General features: G+C 65.8%; 7 protein-coding genes across 7 annotated transcripts; 3 read left to right on the top strand and 4 right to left on the bottom strand.

Moving 5' to 3' along the window:
- Window positions 1-113: 113 nt before the first annotated feature.
- On the bottom strand, window positions 114-4,457 carry MICPUN_63812 (lycopene beta cyclase; the record flags this gene model as incomplete). Its single annotated transcript, XM_002505562.1, has 1 exon — window positions 114-4,457. The coding sequence occupies one exon, from the start codon at window positions 4,455-4,457 to the stop codon at window positions 114-116; it is 4,344 nt and encodes a 1,447-aa protein (XP_002505608.1).
- A 468-nt stretch (window positions 4,458-4,925) lies between these two features.
- On the top strand, window positions 4,926-7,065 carry MICPUN_63811 (predicted protein; the record flags this gene model as incomplete). Its single annotated transcript, XM_002505793.1, has 2 exons — window positions 4,926-7,025; window positions 7,057-7,065. 2 exons carry the CDS (start codon window positions 4,926-4,928, stop codon window positions 7,063-7,065), a joined length of 2,109 nt encoding a protein of 702 aa, XP_002505839.1.
- Window positions 7,066-7,195: 130 nt separating this feature from the next.
- On the bottom strand, window positions 7,196-8,071 carry MICPUN_68903 (predicted protein; the record flags this gene model as incomplete). Its single annotated transcript, XM_002505561.1, has 1 exon — window positions 7,196-8,071. A coding segment is annotated over one exon (876 nt), but the record flags the coding sequence as incomplete, so codon positions are not given.
- A 668-nt stretch (window positions 8,072-8,739) lies between these two features.
- MICPUN_63809 (predicted protein) lies at window positions 8,740-9,636 on the top strand (the record flags this gene model as incomplete). The annotated part of the gene is made up of 1 exon (XM_002505792.1): window positions 8,740-9,636. The coding sequence occupies one exon, from the start codon at window positions 8,740-8,742 to the stop codon at window positions 9,634-9,636; it is 897 nt and encodes a 298-aa protein (XP_002505838.1).
- A 4-nt stretch (window positions 9,637-9,640) lies between these two features.
- Window positions 9,641-10,301, bottom strand: MICPUN_54755 (predicted protein; the record flags this gene model as incomplete). Its single annotated transcript, XM_002505560.1, has 2 exons — window positions 9,641-9,887; window positions 9,947-10,301. The coding sequence occupies 2 exons, from the start codon at window positions 10,299-10,301 to the stop codon at window positions 9,802-9,804; spliced, it is 441 nt and encodes a 146-aa protein (XP_002505606.1). The 3' UTR covers window positions 9,641-9,801.
- A 687-nt stretch (window positions 10,302-10,988) lies between these two features.
- On the bottom strand, window positions 10,989-12,489 carry MICPUN_109415 (predicted protein). Its single transcript, XM_002505559.1, has 3 exons — window positions 12,404-12,489; window positions 12,033-12,167; window positions 10,989-11,693 (listed from the first exon to the last, which is right to left on the bottom strand). The coding sequence occupies exons 1-3, from the start codon at window positions 12,434-12,436 to the stop codon at window positions 11,415-11,417; spliced, it is 447 nt and encodes a 148-aa protein (XP_002505605.1). The 5' UTR covers window positions 12,437-12,489; the 3' UTR covers window positions 10,989-11,414.
- A 427-nt stretch (window positions 12,490-12,916) lies between these two features.
- Window positions 12,917-14,685, top strand: MICPUN_106456 (ATP-binding cassette superfamily; the record flags this gene model as incomplete). The annotated part of the gene is made up of 2 exons (XM_002505791.1): window positions 12,917-13,121; window positions 13,222-14,685. The coding sequence occupies 2 exons, from the start codon at window positions 12,917-12,919 to the stop codon at window positions 14,505-14,507; spliced, it is 1,491 nt and encodes a 496-aa protein (XP_002505837.1). The 3' UTR covers window positions 14,508-14,685.
- Window positions 14,686-15,296: the final 611 nt, after the last annotated feature.

Below are 15,296 nucleotides of genomic sequence, written 5' to 3'. Positions count from 1 at the left end.
TGAGCGACGATTGGTTGACCGGCGTGGTTGCGATCGTGAGAGTAAATGCCACGGAGGGAAAAATTGTCTGCTGTTGCAAAAGAATGGTGTAAACGTCTCCTCTCCCGGGTCACTCACGCGCCTCCGAAGACGTCAAGCGGCCCCGCGCCCCACGCGAGCGCCTCGACGATGAACCCGAACGAGGCGATCATCGCCAGCCTGCAGTGCTGAATCTCGATCGTCTTCAAGATCTTGAGCTCCTCGTCGCTCACGCCGCCGCCGATGCCGAGCGGGTCGAACAGCTTTCCCCCCGGGTACAGCCGGTCTAAATCTTTAAACGCCTCAACCTCCAGCCGCCCCGTTCGCAGCATCTCCGCGACGAAGAACAGGGGTAAGTGGATGATGGGCAGCCAGAAGACGCCCCACGGGATGTTCTCGCCGAGGTAGGTGAGCTCGGGGATGCCGCTGTTCGTCCCGGTCCACTCGATGTGCGTGTTCCACCAGTGCTGGCCCGGGGTGCCGAAGAGCGACAGCCGAGCGGTTGACTCGGGGACCAACACGCCGATGGCGGCGAGCATGGCCCACCGCCCGTGGATCAACTCGCGCTCGCGCAGCTTCATGATGTCCCGCTGCGCGCCCATCTGGAGCGGGTCCCATCCCACGTCGCCGGGCATCTCGCCGGTGAGGTACGGAGGCACGACGCCCTGGCCCGTCACGTTGAGCAACGCGGCGGGTAGAAACTTCTTGCGACGCTCGCCGTAGAGGTCGTCGACGCGAGCGCCCGTGTTGCGCACGGCGGAGGTGACCACCAACGCCGCGCTGCCGTTGGACCAGTAGGCCATGGAGCCCTGATCGCCCCCGAGGGACGTCGCGGCGTTCGCGTTCATCGAGGAGGAGACGAGGTCGCGAGGCCGACCTTCAGTACCGGCGGAAGCTTTGGAACTTTGGGGCGATCCCCCCGCGCCGCCGCCGCCTGCGCCGCCGCCCCCGTTTCCAGCCTCGTCGTCGTCGTCGTCGCGCCTCCGCTCGCCGTACTCCGGCCTCGTGCCGACCGCCCACCAGTCCTTCCCCTGGAACCCCGGGAGGAAACCCTGCTCCTCGGCGCTGAAGAGATCGCGCGCGAATGACGAAAAGTTGGGCTCCTGCGGGGGCTTCTTGCGGTCGACGACGGAGACGGACGACTCCGTCCCGGCGCCGAGCGCCCTGAGCAGCGGGTAGGCGTACGCCTTACCCAGCCTGACGCCGGCGCCCGCGGACGACAGGTGCGTGAGCAGGAGCGCCCTGAGCTCCCAGTTACCCTGGAAGAAGACGGTGAGCGCAAACTGGAGGAGCTGCACGGAGGTGAGGTTGTTGCCCAAAAACCCGGCGCTGAGCTCTTTGGGGAGGGCAAAGAAGGTGCCGAAGAAGTTGCGCATCTGCTCGATCCTCAGCGACATCAGCAGCTCCATCCCGAACTGGTAGAAGCCCACCTGGCGCCTGGGTTCGTCCCCCCAGAGCACGTCCCAACCCCTGGTCGCAGCCTCCGCCGATCCGCCGGCTTTGAGGCCGGAGACTACGGCGTCGGCAAAGGCTGGCGCCCTTCGCAGCGAGTTGACGATGGAGTATCCCGACGCCGGGTGAACCAAGCCGGCGGCGGCGCCGTACGCCAGAGTCCTCTGCGGGGACGTGGGCGGGGTACCCCCGAGCGGGATCCAGGACGCCTCCTCCTCGAGGATCTGATCCTGGGTGACGTTGAGTCCCATGCGGCTCAGCCGGCGGTAGAGCCTGCGCTTGAGCTCGTCGAAGGGCACCTGCACCCTCGCCACGAGGCAGGTCTCCTCGACGAACACGGTGTTCTCGTCCACCGGGAGCACGTACAGGAACGAGGGCACGCGCCAGACGCCGGACTCCACGGAGCCGTCCTCCAGCTCGGGATCCGACTGGCGAAAGTCCATGAACACCGCCTTGTTCACCTCAAACGGGTGCCCCGGCATCTTCACCTCGATGCCGTACGCCGTCTGCCAACCCGGTCCCGGTCCGTCCTCGTACTGCAGCATGTCCCTGTTGTGACCCGTGCCGCACACGACAACCTTGGCGGACATGTTGAACGACACGTCGTCGCCGCCGTCCCTCTTGATCGCGCCGCTCACGACGGAGAGTTCGCCCTTCTCCGCGTCTCCGTGTTTGAGTTGATCCACGAGGCCGGGCGCGTAACGAACGCCCGCCGCCTTGCACCTCGCGAGTAGCTTCTCGCGCAGCCTGCGGCGGCACACCTGGCCGTACGCGCGGTTGAGGCCGATGCCCGCGGCCGGGTCCCGGTCGTTGAACCACACGAGGGCGTCGTCGTACTTGTGCAAGAGGCAGTCGGTGAGGCCGAGTTCCTCAAACTCGTCCAGCCACACGCCGTAGTTGTTGACGAAGGGCGTATCGGGCGCGATGAGGCCCACGCTGACGCCGCGGTTCGCCATCTCCGCGGCGACCGCGAGGCCCGCGGGCCCGGCGCCCACGACGAGCACGTCCACGGTCGCGTCGTTCGCCAGCGGCTCGAGGACGTCGACGATGGGAGCCTGGTCCTTGAAAATCTTTCTCTGCTGAAACTCGATCCACTCGCGATCGGGTCGAAGCTTGGACGCCTGCTGCGGCTTGTCGATGTCCCCGCCGGCGATGAGCTTGGAGAAGTCGATGCTCGAGCTGCTGATGGGCTCGGCGGCGGGGTTTGTCTTCTTGTCCGTGTCCGGCCGGGGGATCGGGCCCTGGCCCGGGACGGAGGTGAGCTTGGGCTTCTGAAGCACCAGCCCGCCCCACTTGTCGCTGTTGAACGTGTTGTCCGCGGTGGCGAAGTTCTTGATGAAGCTCGCCATGAACGGCAGCGCGGACCACACGAAGTTGAACCTCATGTAGTTGCTGAACTTGAAGAACAGCACGCCGCCCAGCTTGACAAGACCGAGCGGCTTGATCCTCCACGACAAAAACCCGCCCCAGACGTCCTGCTCCATCTTGAAGAACGTCTCGAAGAACTGCCGGGTGCCCTTGATGTCGAGCTCCATCAGCGTCTCCATGCCGAAGCACATGAACGTTCGCATGCGGAGCTCCTCGTCGGGCCACACGCTCTGCCACACCCGCTCGGCAACCCCGTCGGCGTCGATGCGGGCGCCGCCGCCCGTGCCCCCAGCCTTCAACTCATCCACGAGGGTGTCGACGAGGGACCTGACGGACAGCAAAGTCTTCGACACCATGAAGCCGGTGCTCGGGTGAACCATACCGGCGGTGCCGCCGACGCCGAGCGTCCTCTGCGGGAGCGTGGGGAGGACGCCGCCCATGGGGATGAGGCAGTATTCCTCCTCCTGCACGGACTTGACCTTGATGCCCATCTTCGCCAGGCGCTGCTTGAGCTTAACCTTGAGGTCGTCAAACTCCAGGCCGGGCCGTTCCACCAGCGACGTCTCCTCGAAGAAGATCTTCGTCTCCGTGAACGGCATGGCGTACAGGAACGTGGGGTGCTGGCTGTTCATCTCCTTGTACCGCGGCGACAGGTGCTCATCGCGCCAGTCCATGAACAGCATGGTGTCCAGGTCCAGCCCGTGCGGCCCGTCCGTCTCGCACATGATCCCGAACGCAGCCTGGTACCCCGGCGTGAACTCGCGCTCGAACTGCACCAGCTTGCGCGCGTGGCCCGTCGCGTCCAGGACCATCTTCGCGTGCACCTCTCGGCCCGCGAACTTGCCATCCGCGCCTCCCTTGAGCGTCACCACCGATCCTTCCCCCTCGTGCGCGACGCCCTCCACCGCGCACGCGCCGAACACCACGCCCTGGTCCACGCACCTCTTCAGAAACTTATCTTTCAGCGCGATGCGGTTCACCTGACCGTACGGCCGGAGCAGGTCGATGCCGTCGGGTCGAGCGTCGTCGATGACCACTTTCGCCCTGGGCCACACCTTGTTGAAGCAATCGGTCAAGCCGAGGTTCTCAAACTCGTCCACCCACACGCCGTAGTTGTTCTGCCAGCGCTTGAGCGGGGTCGGGTCGATGAGGGCGACGCGGAGGCCCTTGGAGGACGCGCGGTCCGCCGCGCTGAGGCCCGCGGGGCCGCATCCGACGATGACGAGGTCGAAGCGGTCCAGCCTGGACGACTCGGTGAGCTCGGGTAGCTCGATGGTGTGCTGCCCGGTCTGATCGTACGATTTGCCGTCCCTCTTGTCCGCGGTGGGCGGGGGCGAGGAGATTGGGACGTCGCCCGCGGGCTCGGTCACCGCGCGCGCGGGGCGGCCCGCGAGGCGCCTCCTCTCCTTCTCGTGCCGACGGCCGAGCGCGACGGTGGCCCACCTGGACGACCCGTCGGTGGCCCATCTGGACGCGCCGGGCCCGACGCCGACGCTCCTCTCGAGCGCCGTCGCGGGCGCTGGCCTGGATCGTGCGGCCACGCGTCGCGAGGTGGACGGCGCCCAAGATCCGGACGCGGTCGCCGCCGCCGCCGGCGCTCGCGCCGAGGACGTCGCCATTTGCGGGATAAAGCCGCAGGAGGGAACTTTCGCCTCGAGACGAGCGACTCTCGGTGGCGGGCGCGCCGGGCGGAGGTGGGCGCTGCGTTCGCCCGTGCGCGGGTGCGAGGTGCTCGAGGGTAGCGCGCGGGGGTAGCCGCGGTCGCCCTGGTTCGAGCGCGACGCGAAGTCGCCGAGTGATGTGCGCGTCCTCGGGAGCGCGTCCGGCGAGTTTTTATCCCGTCTCGCGACGCGCTCGATTCCAGCCAATCAGCACGCGCGAGTGCCGCGGAATCGGCAGTTATCGGCCGCTGGTGAGGAAAGCGGAGATTTAGGCAGCGCGAAGTGACCAGTTTGCCGTTTGGCGGCCATTTCCCTATTTCGCATTTCCTGGTCAGTCGGTCCCTCCGTCAGAGCGGGGGGGGAGGGCACCCCAAAACGGCATTGGAATTGGCAGCGGGGCGCAGCGACGAGGGGAGCAGGAGGCCCATGGAGAGCGACGAGGTGGCCGAGGCCGAGCAGCACGCCGCCGCGAGGGCGATGCTGAAGAAGGAGTTCAGCTCCAAGTCCCTGTCCCTCCGGCAGCAGTCGTTCAGGCGGTCGTCGGCGGGATCCGACTGGAGCGAAGACGACTCGGGGTCAGTCAGCGAGTGGGGGGGCGCCGGGTCGGACGGGGCCGGGGTCGGCGCGCGGCGCGCGACGGAAGTCCCGACGCGCGGCGCCGGCGTCCTCGGCAAGAACCTCTCGGAGCAGCTCGCGGAACGGAGGGCGATGCGCGCGCTGGGCACCAGGCTCTCCAAGATGGCGTTGCCCGAGAATGCGCCCGCCGACGGACGCGACGGGACGATCGACGGAAAGCCGGGAAAGTCCGGCATCACCGCCGAGATGCGGCGCAGGTTCAAGGCCGTCGCCGACGCCGCCGCGTTCGCCAGCTACGTCCGCAAGCAGGTCGCCAAGCGACGGGCCGCGAAGGAAGCGCTCGCGGCACTCGCGAGGGAAGAACCCGCCACGCGAAGCCCAGCGGAGGATGCGTTCAAAGCCTCGGAGACCATAGGAGACACCGACGACGACGACGACGACGACGACGACGTGACCGCGCGACCCGGCGACGAGGAGACCACGGGGCGGAGGATGTCGGTGCCGGAGAGCGCGGCGCGTTCGCTCCCGTCCCTGCGGGAGGGCGACGAAGACGAAGCCGACGAAGACGACGACACAGCTGGCGACCCGGTCAAAAAAGGCGCCGACCGGGACCCGCCGCCGCCGAGCCGCGAGCCGCGACGACGACGGGGCTCCATCGATTACGACAGGTTCCGTCAACCCAGGCCGAACGTCACGAACGCCGCCGGGTCGTCGGCGGACGGGGAGACGAGGGAGACGTTTCGGTGGCGTAGGGCGTCGAGGGTCAACATCGCGATTGGTTTACCCCCGGAGCTCTTCGAGGACGACGACGACGCGTACGACGAGGACGTCTTACTCGCGACTCGGACGCTTCGTGACGCTTCTGGAAGCTTCAGCGTCGAGCACGCGGCATCGAGGGCGGCGGCGCCCGCGGCGAACGCGCGGGACGAGCTGCGGCGGCGGATCAGGGCAAAGAACGGCGGAGACTTGCCGGATGCATCCAGAACCGTTCCGGCGGATGAGGAGCGGGCCGTGCGGATCGCCGCCGCGCGCGTCGCCGCCGCTAAAACGCTCTCCGACGCCTACGACGCCAACGTGCGCGCGGCGAGGGACCGCGCGGGGGGAACGAAGCCGCCGCGGCCGGCGCCGAAGCGGCCCATCTACGCGTCGCGGAGCACGAGTCGCGGGCAAGACGTGGCGAACTCGGCGAAAAAAGACGCGGCAAAAAAAAACGCGGAGCACTACGGCAAGTGGTTCCTCGCCCCCGAGCTCAAGTCTGCGGTCAGCTTCGAGCGCGACAGGGACCGGTACGAGCTCCTCGTCGGCGGGGAGGACGCCAGGGTGGCACGGGAGCTTCGGGACGCGGAGGCGGAGCTGCGGAAACGTCTGGAAACGTCCTTCGGCGCGAGGGCGTACAAGCGCTGGATCGCGGACACTCGAGGTTCCGGATCCGTTCCCGGGTATCTCAAGTCGGTGGAGGCGGCCGCGGACGACGGATCCGCCGCCTCGGTGCAACGCGCGAGGCGTCGAAGCGAGGTGGCGGGACGCGGCATGTTCAGGTCCGGGAAGGCTCCGCCGTTGGGCGAGTCGCCCTTCGCGTCCGTCGGGACGGTGAGAGTTTCGTCGCCCGCGGATGTTGCCGGGTTGAGACCCGGGGATCGGATCGTCTCGTTCGGGGGATTGGTCGGTACGTTCGGCGCGGTCACCGCTCGGTTGTTCGGTCCTGCCGGTCTGTTGGAGGAGTTGCGACGGGCGGACGGGACGTTCGCGGGGGAGGCGGCGACGGTGTGGCTGATGCGCGACGCCAAGCTGAGGAAGGTTGAGGTCACGCCGAGGCGATGGAGGGATGGGGACACCGTCGACTTGCTCGGGTGCGATCTGGTACCCACGCCGGAGGGCGCGGACGAGGACGGCGGGAACGGCGGGAACGGCGAGGACGCGGGAAAGTCGTCGAGGTCGTCGGGGTTTGAGGTTCCGAGGCTGGACGACGAGGGCGGGGGAGAGACGCTGATTGCCGGTTTGCGGCCGATCTAGTAGCGAGCTCGTCGACAACTCTTTCGAAGTCAGGCCTAACGTCTTCACGCGGTGATGTCCGGAGCGGGTCCCAACGCTGGCTGCTCCAGCTTGTTGGGATCGTCGAGGCCGAGGTCCTCGAGCGACCCCTCGTCGCTCCTCCAACCTTCCCTCACCTTGACGCCCAGGTCGAGGAACACCGGCCTGCCCAAAAACTTCTCAATGTCGAGCCTCGCCGCCGTGCTCAGCTCCTTCAGCGCGCGTCCCTCCTTTCCGATCAAGATGCCCATCTGGCTCTTGCGCTCGCAGAAAATCTTCGCGAGGATCAAGTCCTTCTTCACCCCGTCGCGCTCTTTGTGCGACTCCACCCACACCTGCGTGCTGTACGGCACCTCCTGCTGGTACTGCAAAAAAATCTTCTCGCGGATAATCTCCGCGATGAAGAATCGCTCCGGGTGTTCGCTGATCGTGTCCTTGGGGTACAGCGTCGGGCCCTCGGGGAGGTGGGTCAACGCCCACTCTCGCACCGCGTCGTGGCCCACCCCCGCGAGCGCGCTCACCGGGAACACCCTCTCCACCCCCGGGATCCCCTCAAAGTACTCCTTAACCTCGCGGATCTCGTCAACCTGGAGCAAGTCGCACTTGTTGATTATCACGCCGAGAGGCGCAGGGTTGGCGCGATGTTCGGGCAGGAGACCCTCGAAGGCGCCGTACGGGTCGCGCGTCGCGTCCACGATCGCCAGCAACACGTCCGCGTTGGCCATCGCGTTGCGGACCGACTTGAGCATCATCTCGTCGAGCTTGTTGAACTCCTCTTTCATCACCCCGGGGGTGTCGAGCAGCACCATCTGGTAGTGGTCCTCGCTTACGATGCCCAGGATCCTGTGGCGGGTGGTCTGCGGCTTGAACGTCACGATGGAGAGCTTGGTGCCCACGAGCTGGTTGAGCAGCGTGCTCTTCCCGGCGTTTGGCCGGCCCACGATCGCGACGTACCCCGATCGGTGCCCGGGCGGATCGCCGGTGAGGAGGTTAAAGTCAAAGTTGGAGAGGACGTCGATGGTCTTGATGTCCTCCTCCTCCTCCTCATCCTCCTCGTCGTCGTCCATCTCCTCGTCGTCGTCCCACGAGCCGTCCTGGCCGTCTCCGTACATCTCCTTCAAGTCCAGCCGGGTTCCCTCCTCGGCGGCGTCCTCGTCCTCGTCATCCTCGTCCTCGTCGTCGGCGGTGGGCCTTTTCGCGGCGGCGGCGGTGGACTCGCTCGCCGCCACCGCCCTGCGATTCTCCGAGATCTTGCGCACCCTGCGCCGCGGCTTCGGCGAGTCGTCGGCGTCCGCGGCGGCGACGCGCGCGGCGAACGCGGCGAACGCGGCGACGCGGCGCACGCACGGGCGCGCCAGCCACGCGCCAGCCGCGCGCCCCGCGCAGCGTTCGACGCGCTCGCTCTTGGACGCCGGCGCGCGCACGCGGGAGGACGCGGACGCGGACGCGGACGCGCGGCGTCGCGCCGCCGACACGGTCGTGACGGGCGCGCGGGGGGTGCTCACAACGTGCGTCATCCTCTCGCGCGACGCGGGTGTGCGCTTCGGGGCACGGTTTACCGCTGCTCATCTTTAGGTCACGCAAAAAGTTCTCGCTGCCTGCTGGGCGCCACGGCACAATTTCACCGGGCGATATGGCCGACGACGCTCCGCAGAGCCTGGACGAGCTCGTGGCGAACCTCGCCACGTACAAGGAGCAGCTGAACGACGTTGATGAGCTCCTAACGTCGGACCCGACGAACGCCGAGTTCCTCGAGGTCAAGTCCTCCCTCGAGGAGGTCATCGCGCTCACCGAGGATCTCGTCAAGGAGGCTGGAGGCGGCGACGGCGACGAGGCCGCCGCCGGCGCCGGCGCCGCGCCTCCGCCGCCGCCGCCCGCCGCGGACGACGACGCCGCGGCCGTGTTCGCCTCCCTCGTCGGCACCAAGTGCAGGGCCAAGTTCGACGGCGTGTGGTACGACGCCGTGGTCGACGGCGTCAACGAGACGAACGGGAGGATCAAGGTGACGTTCACGCAGTACGGCACCGTCGCCGAGCTGGACGCGGACGACATCAAGGGTGCCGACGGGGGCGCCGAGGGTGCCGAGGGTGCCGAGGGTGCCGACGGCGCACGGCTGGACCCGGTGGCGGCTGCGGCGGCGGCGGCGCGGGAGGTGTACAAGGGCGTGCCCGCGCCAAAGAGGGTCAGGGTGGACGGCGACGCGGATCGGTTCGTGAAGAAGGAGCTCCCGAAGAAGCTGATGATCATGGACGGGGACGACGAGGCGACGCGGGAACGTAAGCGGCGACAGATCAAGGCGTTCAAGGGGAAGCAGCGGATGGCGGAGATGGACGCGGAGCAGAACGCGAAGAAGAACAGCTGGCAGAGCTTCCAGGCCAAGTCTGGGAGCAAGAAGCGGACGGGATTCATGACCGGGAAGGTTGGGAAGAAGGACTCGATGTTCAGGGTGCCGGAGGGGGGGCGGGTGGGTGTCGTCGGGTCGGGGCAGGGCGTCACGGACTACTCCCAGAAGAAGCGCTACGACCAGTGAGAAGAGAGCGAGGCGGTCAAAGTTTAACACCTCACGCCGTTGAAACAAAGGCACGGGATACCTCTACACGACGACACGTTTCGTCTGTGGGGACAAACCCCCCCGCGCCGTGCTCGGCCGTCCCCAGGCCGTCCGTGCGCTCGAACCCCCGCCCGACCTTCACCCTCACTGGCCGTACGTCGAGTACGCGCTGAATCGACTCGCCTCGAACGCCGCCTCCGGCTTGGCCTTTGTATCATCGGTCATGTACCCTGTAAACATAATATGTCGTCAGTCTAATAGCCCATACGAAAATAAAAAATAAACTCACCGCTCGGCGTGGACGTTCGCAGCATCGAAGCGCTCCCGCCGCAGTTGAGCGACTTGCGCGTGCTCACCCCCGTCACGCTGTTCACGCCGTTGGCGTACTTGCACAGCGCCTGCTGCTGCTTCACGTCGATCAGCGCGTCCGAGAAATCCGCCCCCTCGATGACGGCGTCGCCCAAGTCGCTCGACGTCAAGACCACTCTCGTCATGATGGCGTCTTTGAAGTTGGCGTTGTTTAAAACGGCCCTGTCCATGAGGGCGTCGCTCAGGTTGGCGCCCTCGAAGTCCGCGGCGAAGGCGACGGCTTTCATGAGGTACGCTCCCGTGAGGTTAGCGCCCCTCAGCTTAGCCTTGCGCATCTCGGCACCGGTGAAGTTGGACAGCCTCAGATCTTTGCCGTACTTGGCCACGACGTCCTCGCCGGTGAGGTCGTAGCCGCCGAACTGCTGGGCGCTGCCGCGGTTGAACTCGCCGCCGCGCGCGGCCTCTGCGGAGGGAAGGATGGGAGGGGAGGGGACGGGGTGGGGTCGGTGGGGGTGAGCGGGGGAGGTTCGGCGCGGTTCGTCCTCATCTGCACCCGGAACGATGGATGAATGACGACGATGGGCACCGTCGTCGCGGCGCGGTATGGGCGCGGGTGCGTGTCTCGTCTGTCTCGGGGGAACGGTGGAGGCGCACCTCGCGCGTTGAGCTCGGCGCACGCGGGGTCCGCGGCGAGGAGCGCGACGGCCGCGGCTGCGGCGAGCGTGAATCCCTTCGCGGCGGCGACAACCTTATCGGCCCCGGACGCCTCGTCCGATGCGTCGGGAGATGTGAACGACGAGCGGGGGACGAAGGCGGCGCGGCGGACGCGGCGGCCCTCGCGAGCGCGACGCTCGCGGGGCGCGCGAAGGATTAGGGAGAGCCGGGAGGCGACGGCGTTGGATGCCATATCGCGCTGTGTCGTGGCGCGGCGCGTCGATCGAGTGGCGCTGTCGGGGCGGAAAAGGCGAACACGTCATCGCGTCAGCAGACCGGCCCGCCAGCTGGACACAGTGACAGAAAATGATGAAGCTCTCCAGTCACTCACAAAGCTCCGTCTACGTGCTATGCTTCGCAGCCGCGTCGCTCGACGCCCCGTCCTCGTCTCGCACGGCCCGCCGGTGCATCGCCCCTCCCGCCGCAAACCCTAAACCCCGGCCGGTCCCCGCGGTCGTCGCCGCGCGACGACCCCGAGCATCGAGCATCCACTCCGCAAGGATGCGACGAGAATGAGGAAAAAAAAGAAAAGCGAATATGCCGACCTCGCCCCGCCGTCACTTTCGATCCGCCCTCCTCCTCCCGCCGCTCGGGTCTGCGCGTCGTCCGTCCGCCAGCCTGTCCGTACGCCCGTCCGTACATCCGTCACCACCAACCTCCCTCGTCGCGAATTTCCCGCGGCCGAACGCGAAACCCGACGCGATCCGAGAGTCAATCAATCCATCACTCGTCAATCACATGGCGTACTTGCGCGTCCACTCCTTTGCCAGCTCGGCGTATCTGTTGGGATCCGTCTTGTAGATTTGCGCAATCTCCGGGACGAGCGGGTCGTCGGGGTTGGGATCGGTGAGGAGCGAGCAGATGGACAGGAGCACCTTGGAGATGGTGAGCGCGGGCGACCACTGCTCCTTGAGGATGTCCAGGCAGATGCTGCCCTGGCTATTGACGTTGGGGTGGTACACCTTCGTCTTGAAGTTCACCTTGGGGGGCTTGAACGGGTAGTCGGGGGGGAACTGGAGATGGGCGGAAAACGGAGAAGGGTCAGCGCGCGTGAACGTGGGGACGTGCGCGCGACGCTCGCGGTGACGCGCCGAGCGCGAGCGGCTCGTCTCGACAGGCCCGCCCGCCGGCCGAGACCCACCGATCTAAAAAGGGCGAGGGAAAAAAAGGCGCGGGTCCGTTCGCCGTCTTTCCAGGCTGGCTGGGAAGTTGGGGCGAGGGGCGGACACGCGAGATCTGACGCGCGGGGTCGACGAGCGCGCCCCGCGATGCGCCGAATTCGGCGCTCAGTCGTCGCCCGCGTGCACACGCGACGATATCTCGGGTCGGGCGGGCGGGGCGGGGTGACTCACGTGGATGGCCACGAAGAAGAGGCCGCCCTGGTAGGGCGAGTCAGCGGGCCCGATGATGGTGGCGTCCCAGTGGAAGATGTCATCGTCCGCCCTCGGACCCGCGCTGCAAGAGGTGGGGGGATCCTTCTGGAGATCCTGTGATGCGGGGGATTCGTGGGTGAGGAACGCGAGGATGGTCAGCGTCGGTCGCGTGGCGCGCGCGAGATCGGGTCGCGCGGCGAGAGCGAGGCTCCGGGCGAGGTCTCCGTCCGGCATTTTTTGGGGTGCTCCCTTCTTCTTTCGAGCGCGCGAGGAAAAAATTTGGAAGGCTCGAAGAAACCCTACGGGCGCGGCGCAATCGCGCCGGGGGCGACGTTCGCTCGGGCGCGCACCTGCAGCTCCTTGGTGATTCGCTTAGACGCCATCGTGAACCTACGTTGGCTGTGTGAAAAACGCGACTCCGGCGGTCGTGGCAAGCCTCGGCTCGTTTGTGACCGGCAACTTTCATCAGCACGGGAAACAGGCGTGGAAGCGGGAGGAAGGCGTGGATTTTTTTTCATCCTCGGCACAATCGCAAACTCGAAAAACGTGACTGAAGAAGCAGCGCGAGATTTTTGTGTTCACGGATTTCACGGATTTCACTCACACGCAAACAGTCAGATTTTTCGCCTGTTCCCGTGCTCCGGTGACGAGACGCGTGGACGATCGAGACGACGGGAAAAAGAAAAAAGCGAACACGTGCCAATCGGCGGGGGAACAGCGGTCATTCCGTGTCGCCACGAGCGCACGAGGTTCGTAAGACGAGAGCTTGCAGGCTCTTTTTAGATCTTTCGACCGATCTCTCCGATCTCCGCACGTTCCCACCGATCAACCGAACGCACCCACCGCAGCAACCGCGACAGAAGATGAAGATCTCCGCCGCGTTAATTGCCCTTTTCGTGGCGCTCGCCGCCACCGGCGCCTCGGCGCAGCTTGCCAGCATCGAGTCCCCAAACGTCTTTGAGCTCCACGGCTCCGGCACCACCAACCCCCAGAGGTTCTTCTGGAAGGTGATGGACATCCTCGAGGAGCGCGCCGCTAATCCCATCAAGCTCACCTACCGTGGTGTCGGTGCGTGCCCCCGTCCCGTCAACTCCGATTAACCGCCCGAGATGTTTGATCCGATTGTTCGGGAAAACCAGTCCTGACCTCGACCTGTTCCCAACCTCAGGCTCATCCACCGGCCAGAGTGACTTTCAGGCTGATCAGAACCACTTCGGCTCTGGCGACATCCCCTTCAAGTCAGACGTTCACAACACCATCTCCACCACCAATGGCAAGCCGTTCTTCCACATCCCCTTCCAGCTCGGAGCCATCGGAATTTTCCACTCCGTGCCCGACTCTGCGGGCAAGAAGGTCGAGCTCGACGCCTGCACCCTCGCCAAGATCTTCAGCCGCACGATCAAGTACTGGGACCACGAAGACATCAAGAAGCTCAACCCCACCCTGAACATCCCCGCCAACCAGGCGATCAAGGTTGCGACCCGCACGAAGGGTTCCTCCTCCACCAGCCTCACCTCCCAGTACCTCAACCTGAAGGCGGGCGCTAACTCAGCGGAATGCCCCGGTGCCTGGAGTCTCCATAAAACCGGAGATGCGAACACGAAATACGGCTCCGACATTAACTGGCCTGCCGACGTCGAAAAGGTCGAGGGCTCCAGCGGCATGTCCAACTACCTTGCCAAGAATGAGTGGGCCATCGGCTACGTCGACGCCGGCCACGGCTGGGAGAAGAACCTCAAGGAGGTCGAACTCAAGAACAAGAACGGCAAGTGGGTCACCTCCAAGACGGCCGAGATTGAGAAGGCCGGCACCTCAGTCACCCTGCCAACGAACTTCAAGAACTCTTGGCACGAAATCTCGCTGATGGACGCCCCCGGCGACACCACCTTCCCCATCTGTACCTTCTCCTACCTGTACATCCACGAGACACAACTCAACGGCGAATCTGCCCGACTTCTTGAGGCGTTCGCCACCTTTGTCCTCTCCGATGAGGGACAGGGTATGCTCGCCGAGTTCGGTTTCGTCAAGCTCGCCGCCGATACCCTCGCCAAGTCCAGGGTTGCGCTCGCCTCGGTCAACTGGGGCACTTCGACAGCCTGGGAGTTTGAGACTGCCACCGGCAAGAACAAAGACGGCAACGCCATCACCGGCGCTGCCGGCAGCGGTCCCAACGGCCTGAAGGTCTTCTCCGTCAAGCGCGGCGCCTGGGGCGACTACGAACGCGGCGTCATCAAGTCTGACCTCGAGAAGCTCGCCGCGCGCGTCGCCACGCTCGAGGGCCACCACGAGGAGCCCGTCAAGTGGTACGAAGATCCCCAGAACCAGATCGACAGCGCCCTCGCCCTCGGCTCCCTCGCCTTCATCCTCGGCTTCATCGGCACCGTCCTCGGCGGCGTCGCGCTCACCAGGATCAAGAGGGCGTCCGGCAGCAAGTACTCTAACAACATCGTGTGAAGGGATCGGATAATCCTGTACGATTACTCCTCACCCGCGTGAACCGCGAACCATGTGCGCTCATCGTCATCATCATCATCAATAACGGCCGTGAGATTCATCGAGCCGACCATCATTTATCATCGCACTCGAGGCGACGACGCGACGAGCTTTATTAATGCACAGATAAGACCTCGATTATACCCGCGCGTCTGTTCCGCCCCTCATTCCTCGAGAGTCACTTTGGGATATTCCATTTCCGGCCAGCCAATCGCACCTTTCCAGCTCCTCTGAAAACCTGACTGTCCGACTGTGCCCGCGCGAATTCCCGGAAAAAACAATCCGCCGGACTCAAGAAAACCCAGTCTAATAATTTGTCGAGCGCATCGGATTTATCGAAACGACGGACACACGGCCTCTCTGAACCGCAGGGTCGCCCATTCGTCCGAGGGGGAAGGCGCGCGGGATTGGCGCGCGGGGTTCATTGGCGATCGCGCGAGCGTCCACGGGTCGACCGCGTTGGTCCGCCAGAGAAGTATCCACGCTCGGACCAGAGACTCCGCGCGCGTGAGCCGCGCCGGGCGGTGCGATCGAGGCCTCCGTTCGTCCCGGGCCGATCGAGGGGAGTCCGCACCGCAGATCGCGTGAGCGCGCAGAGGGCGCGGGGGCGGGAGGGCTCCGGGCGACATGGGCGGCGTTTGCAGCAAGAAACCCGCGGTGAAACACGACGTCGACGGTCCCGCCGATGACACCGCGCCGAACCTGCCGCACATCTCGCCGCTTCCCGCGGTCCCCGAGGGCAAGGCGGCC

The sequence above is a fragment of the Micromonas commoda genome, chromosome 13 (assembly GCF_000090985.2).
Source record: "Micromonas commoda chromosome 13, complete sequence".
Lineage (NCBI taxonomy): Eukaryota > Viridiplantae > Chlorophyta > Mamiellophyceae > Mamiellales > Mamiellaceae > Micromonas > Micromonas commoda.
The sequence above is the reverse complement of the archived record's forward strand: the minus strand, read 5'-3'. Positions and strand labels throughout refer to the sequence as shown.

Excerpts from the sequence above, each read along its gene's own strand:
- MICPUN_109415 (XM_002505559.1), bottom strand. The coding sequence starts at position 12,436 with ATGGCGTCTAAGCGAATCACCAAGGAGCTGCAG. Across the intron at positions 12,168-12,403 it reads GAATCACCAAGGAGCTGCAG|GATCTCCAGAAGGATCCCCC; the intron begins GTGCGCGCCCGA and ends CCCGCATCACAG. Across the intron at positions 11,694-12,032 it reads TCTTCTTCGTGGCCATCCAC|TTCCCCCCCGACTACCCGTT; the intron begins GTGAGTCACCCC and ends GCCCATCTCCAG.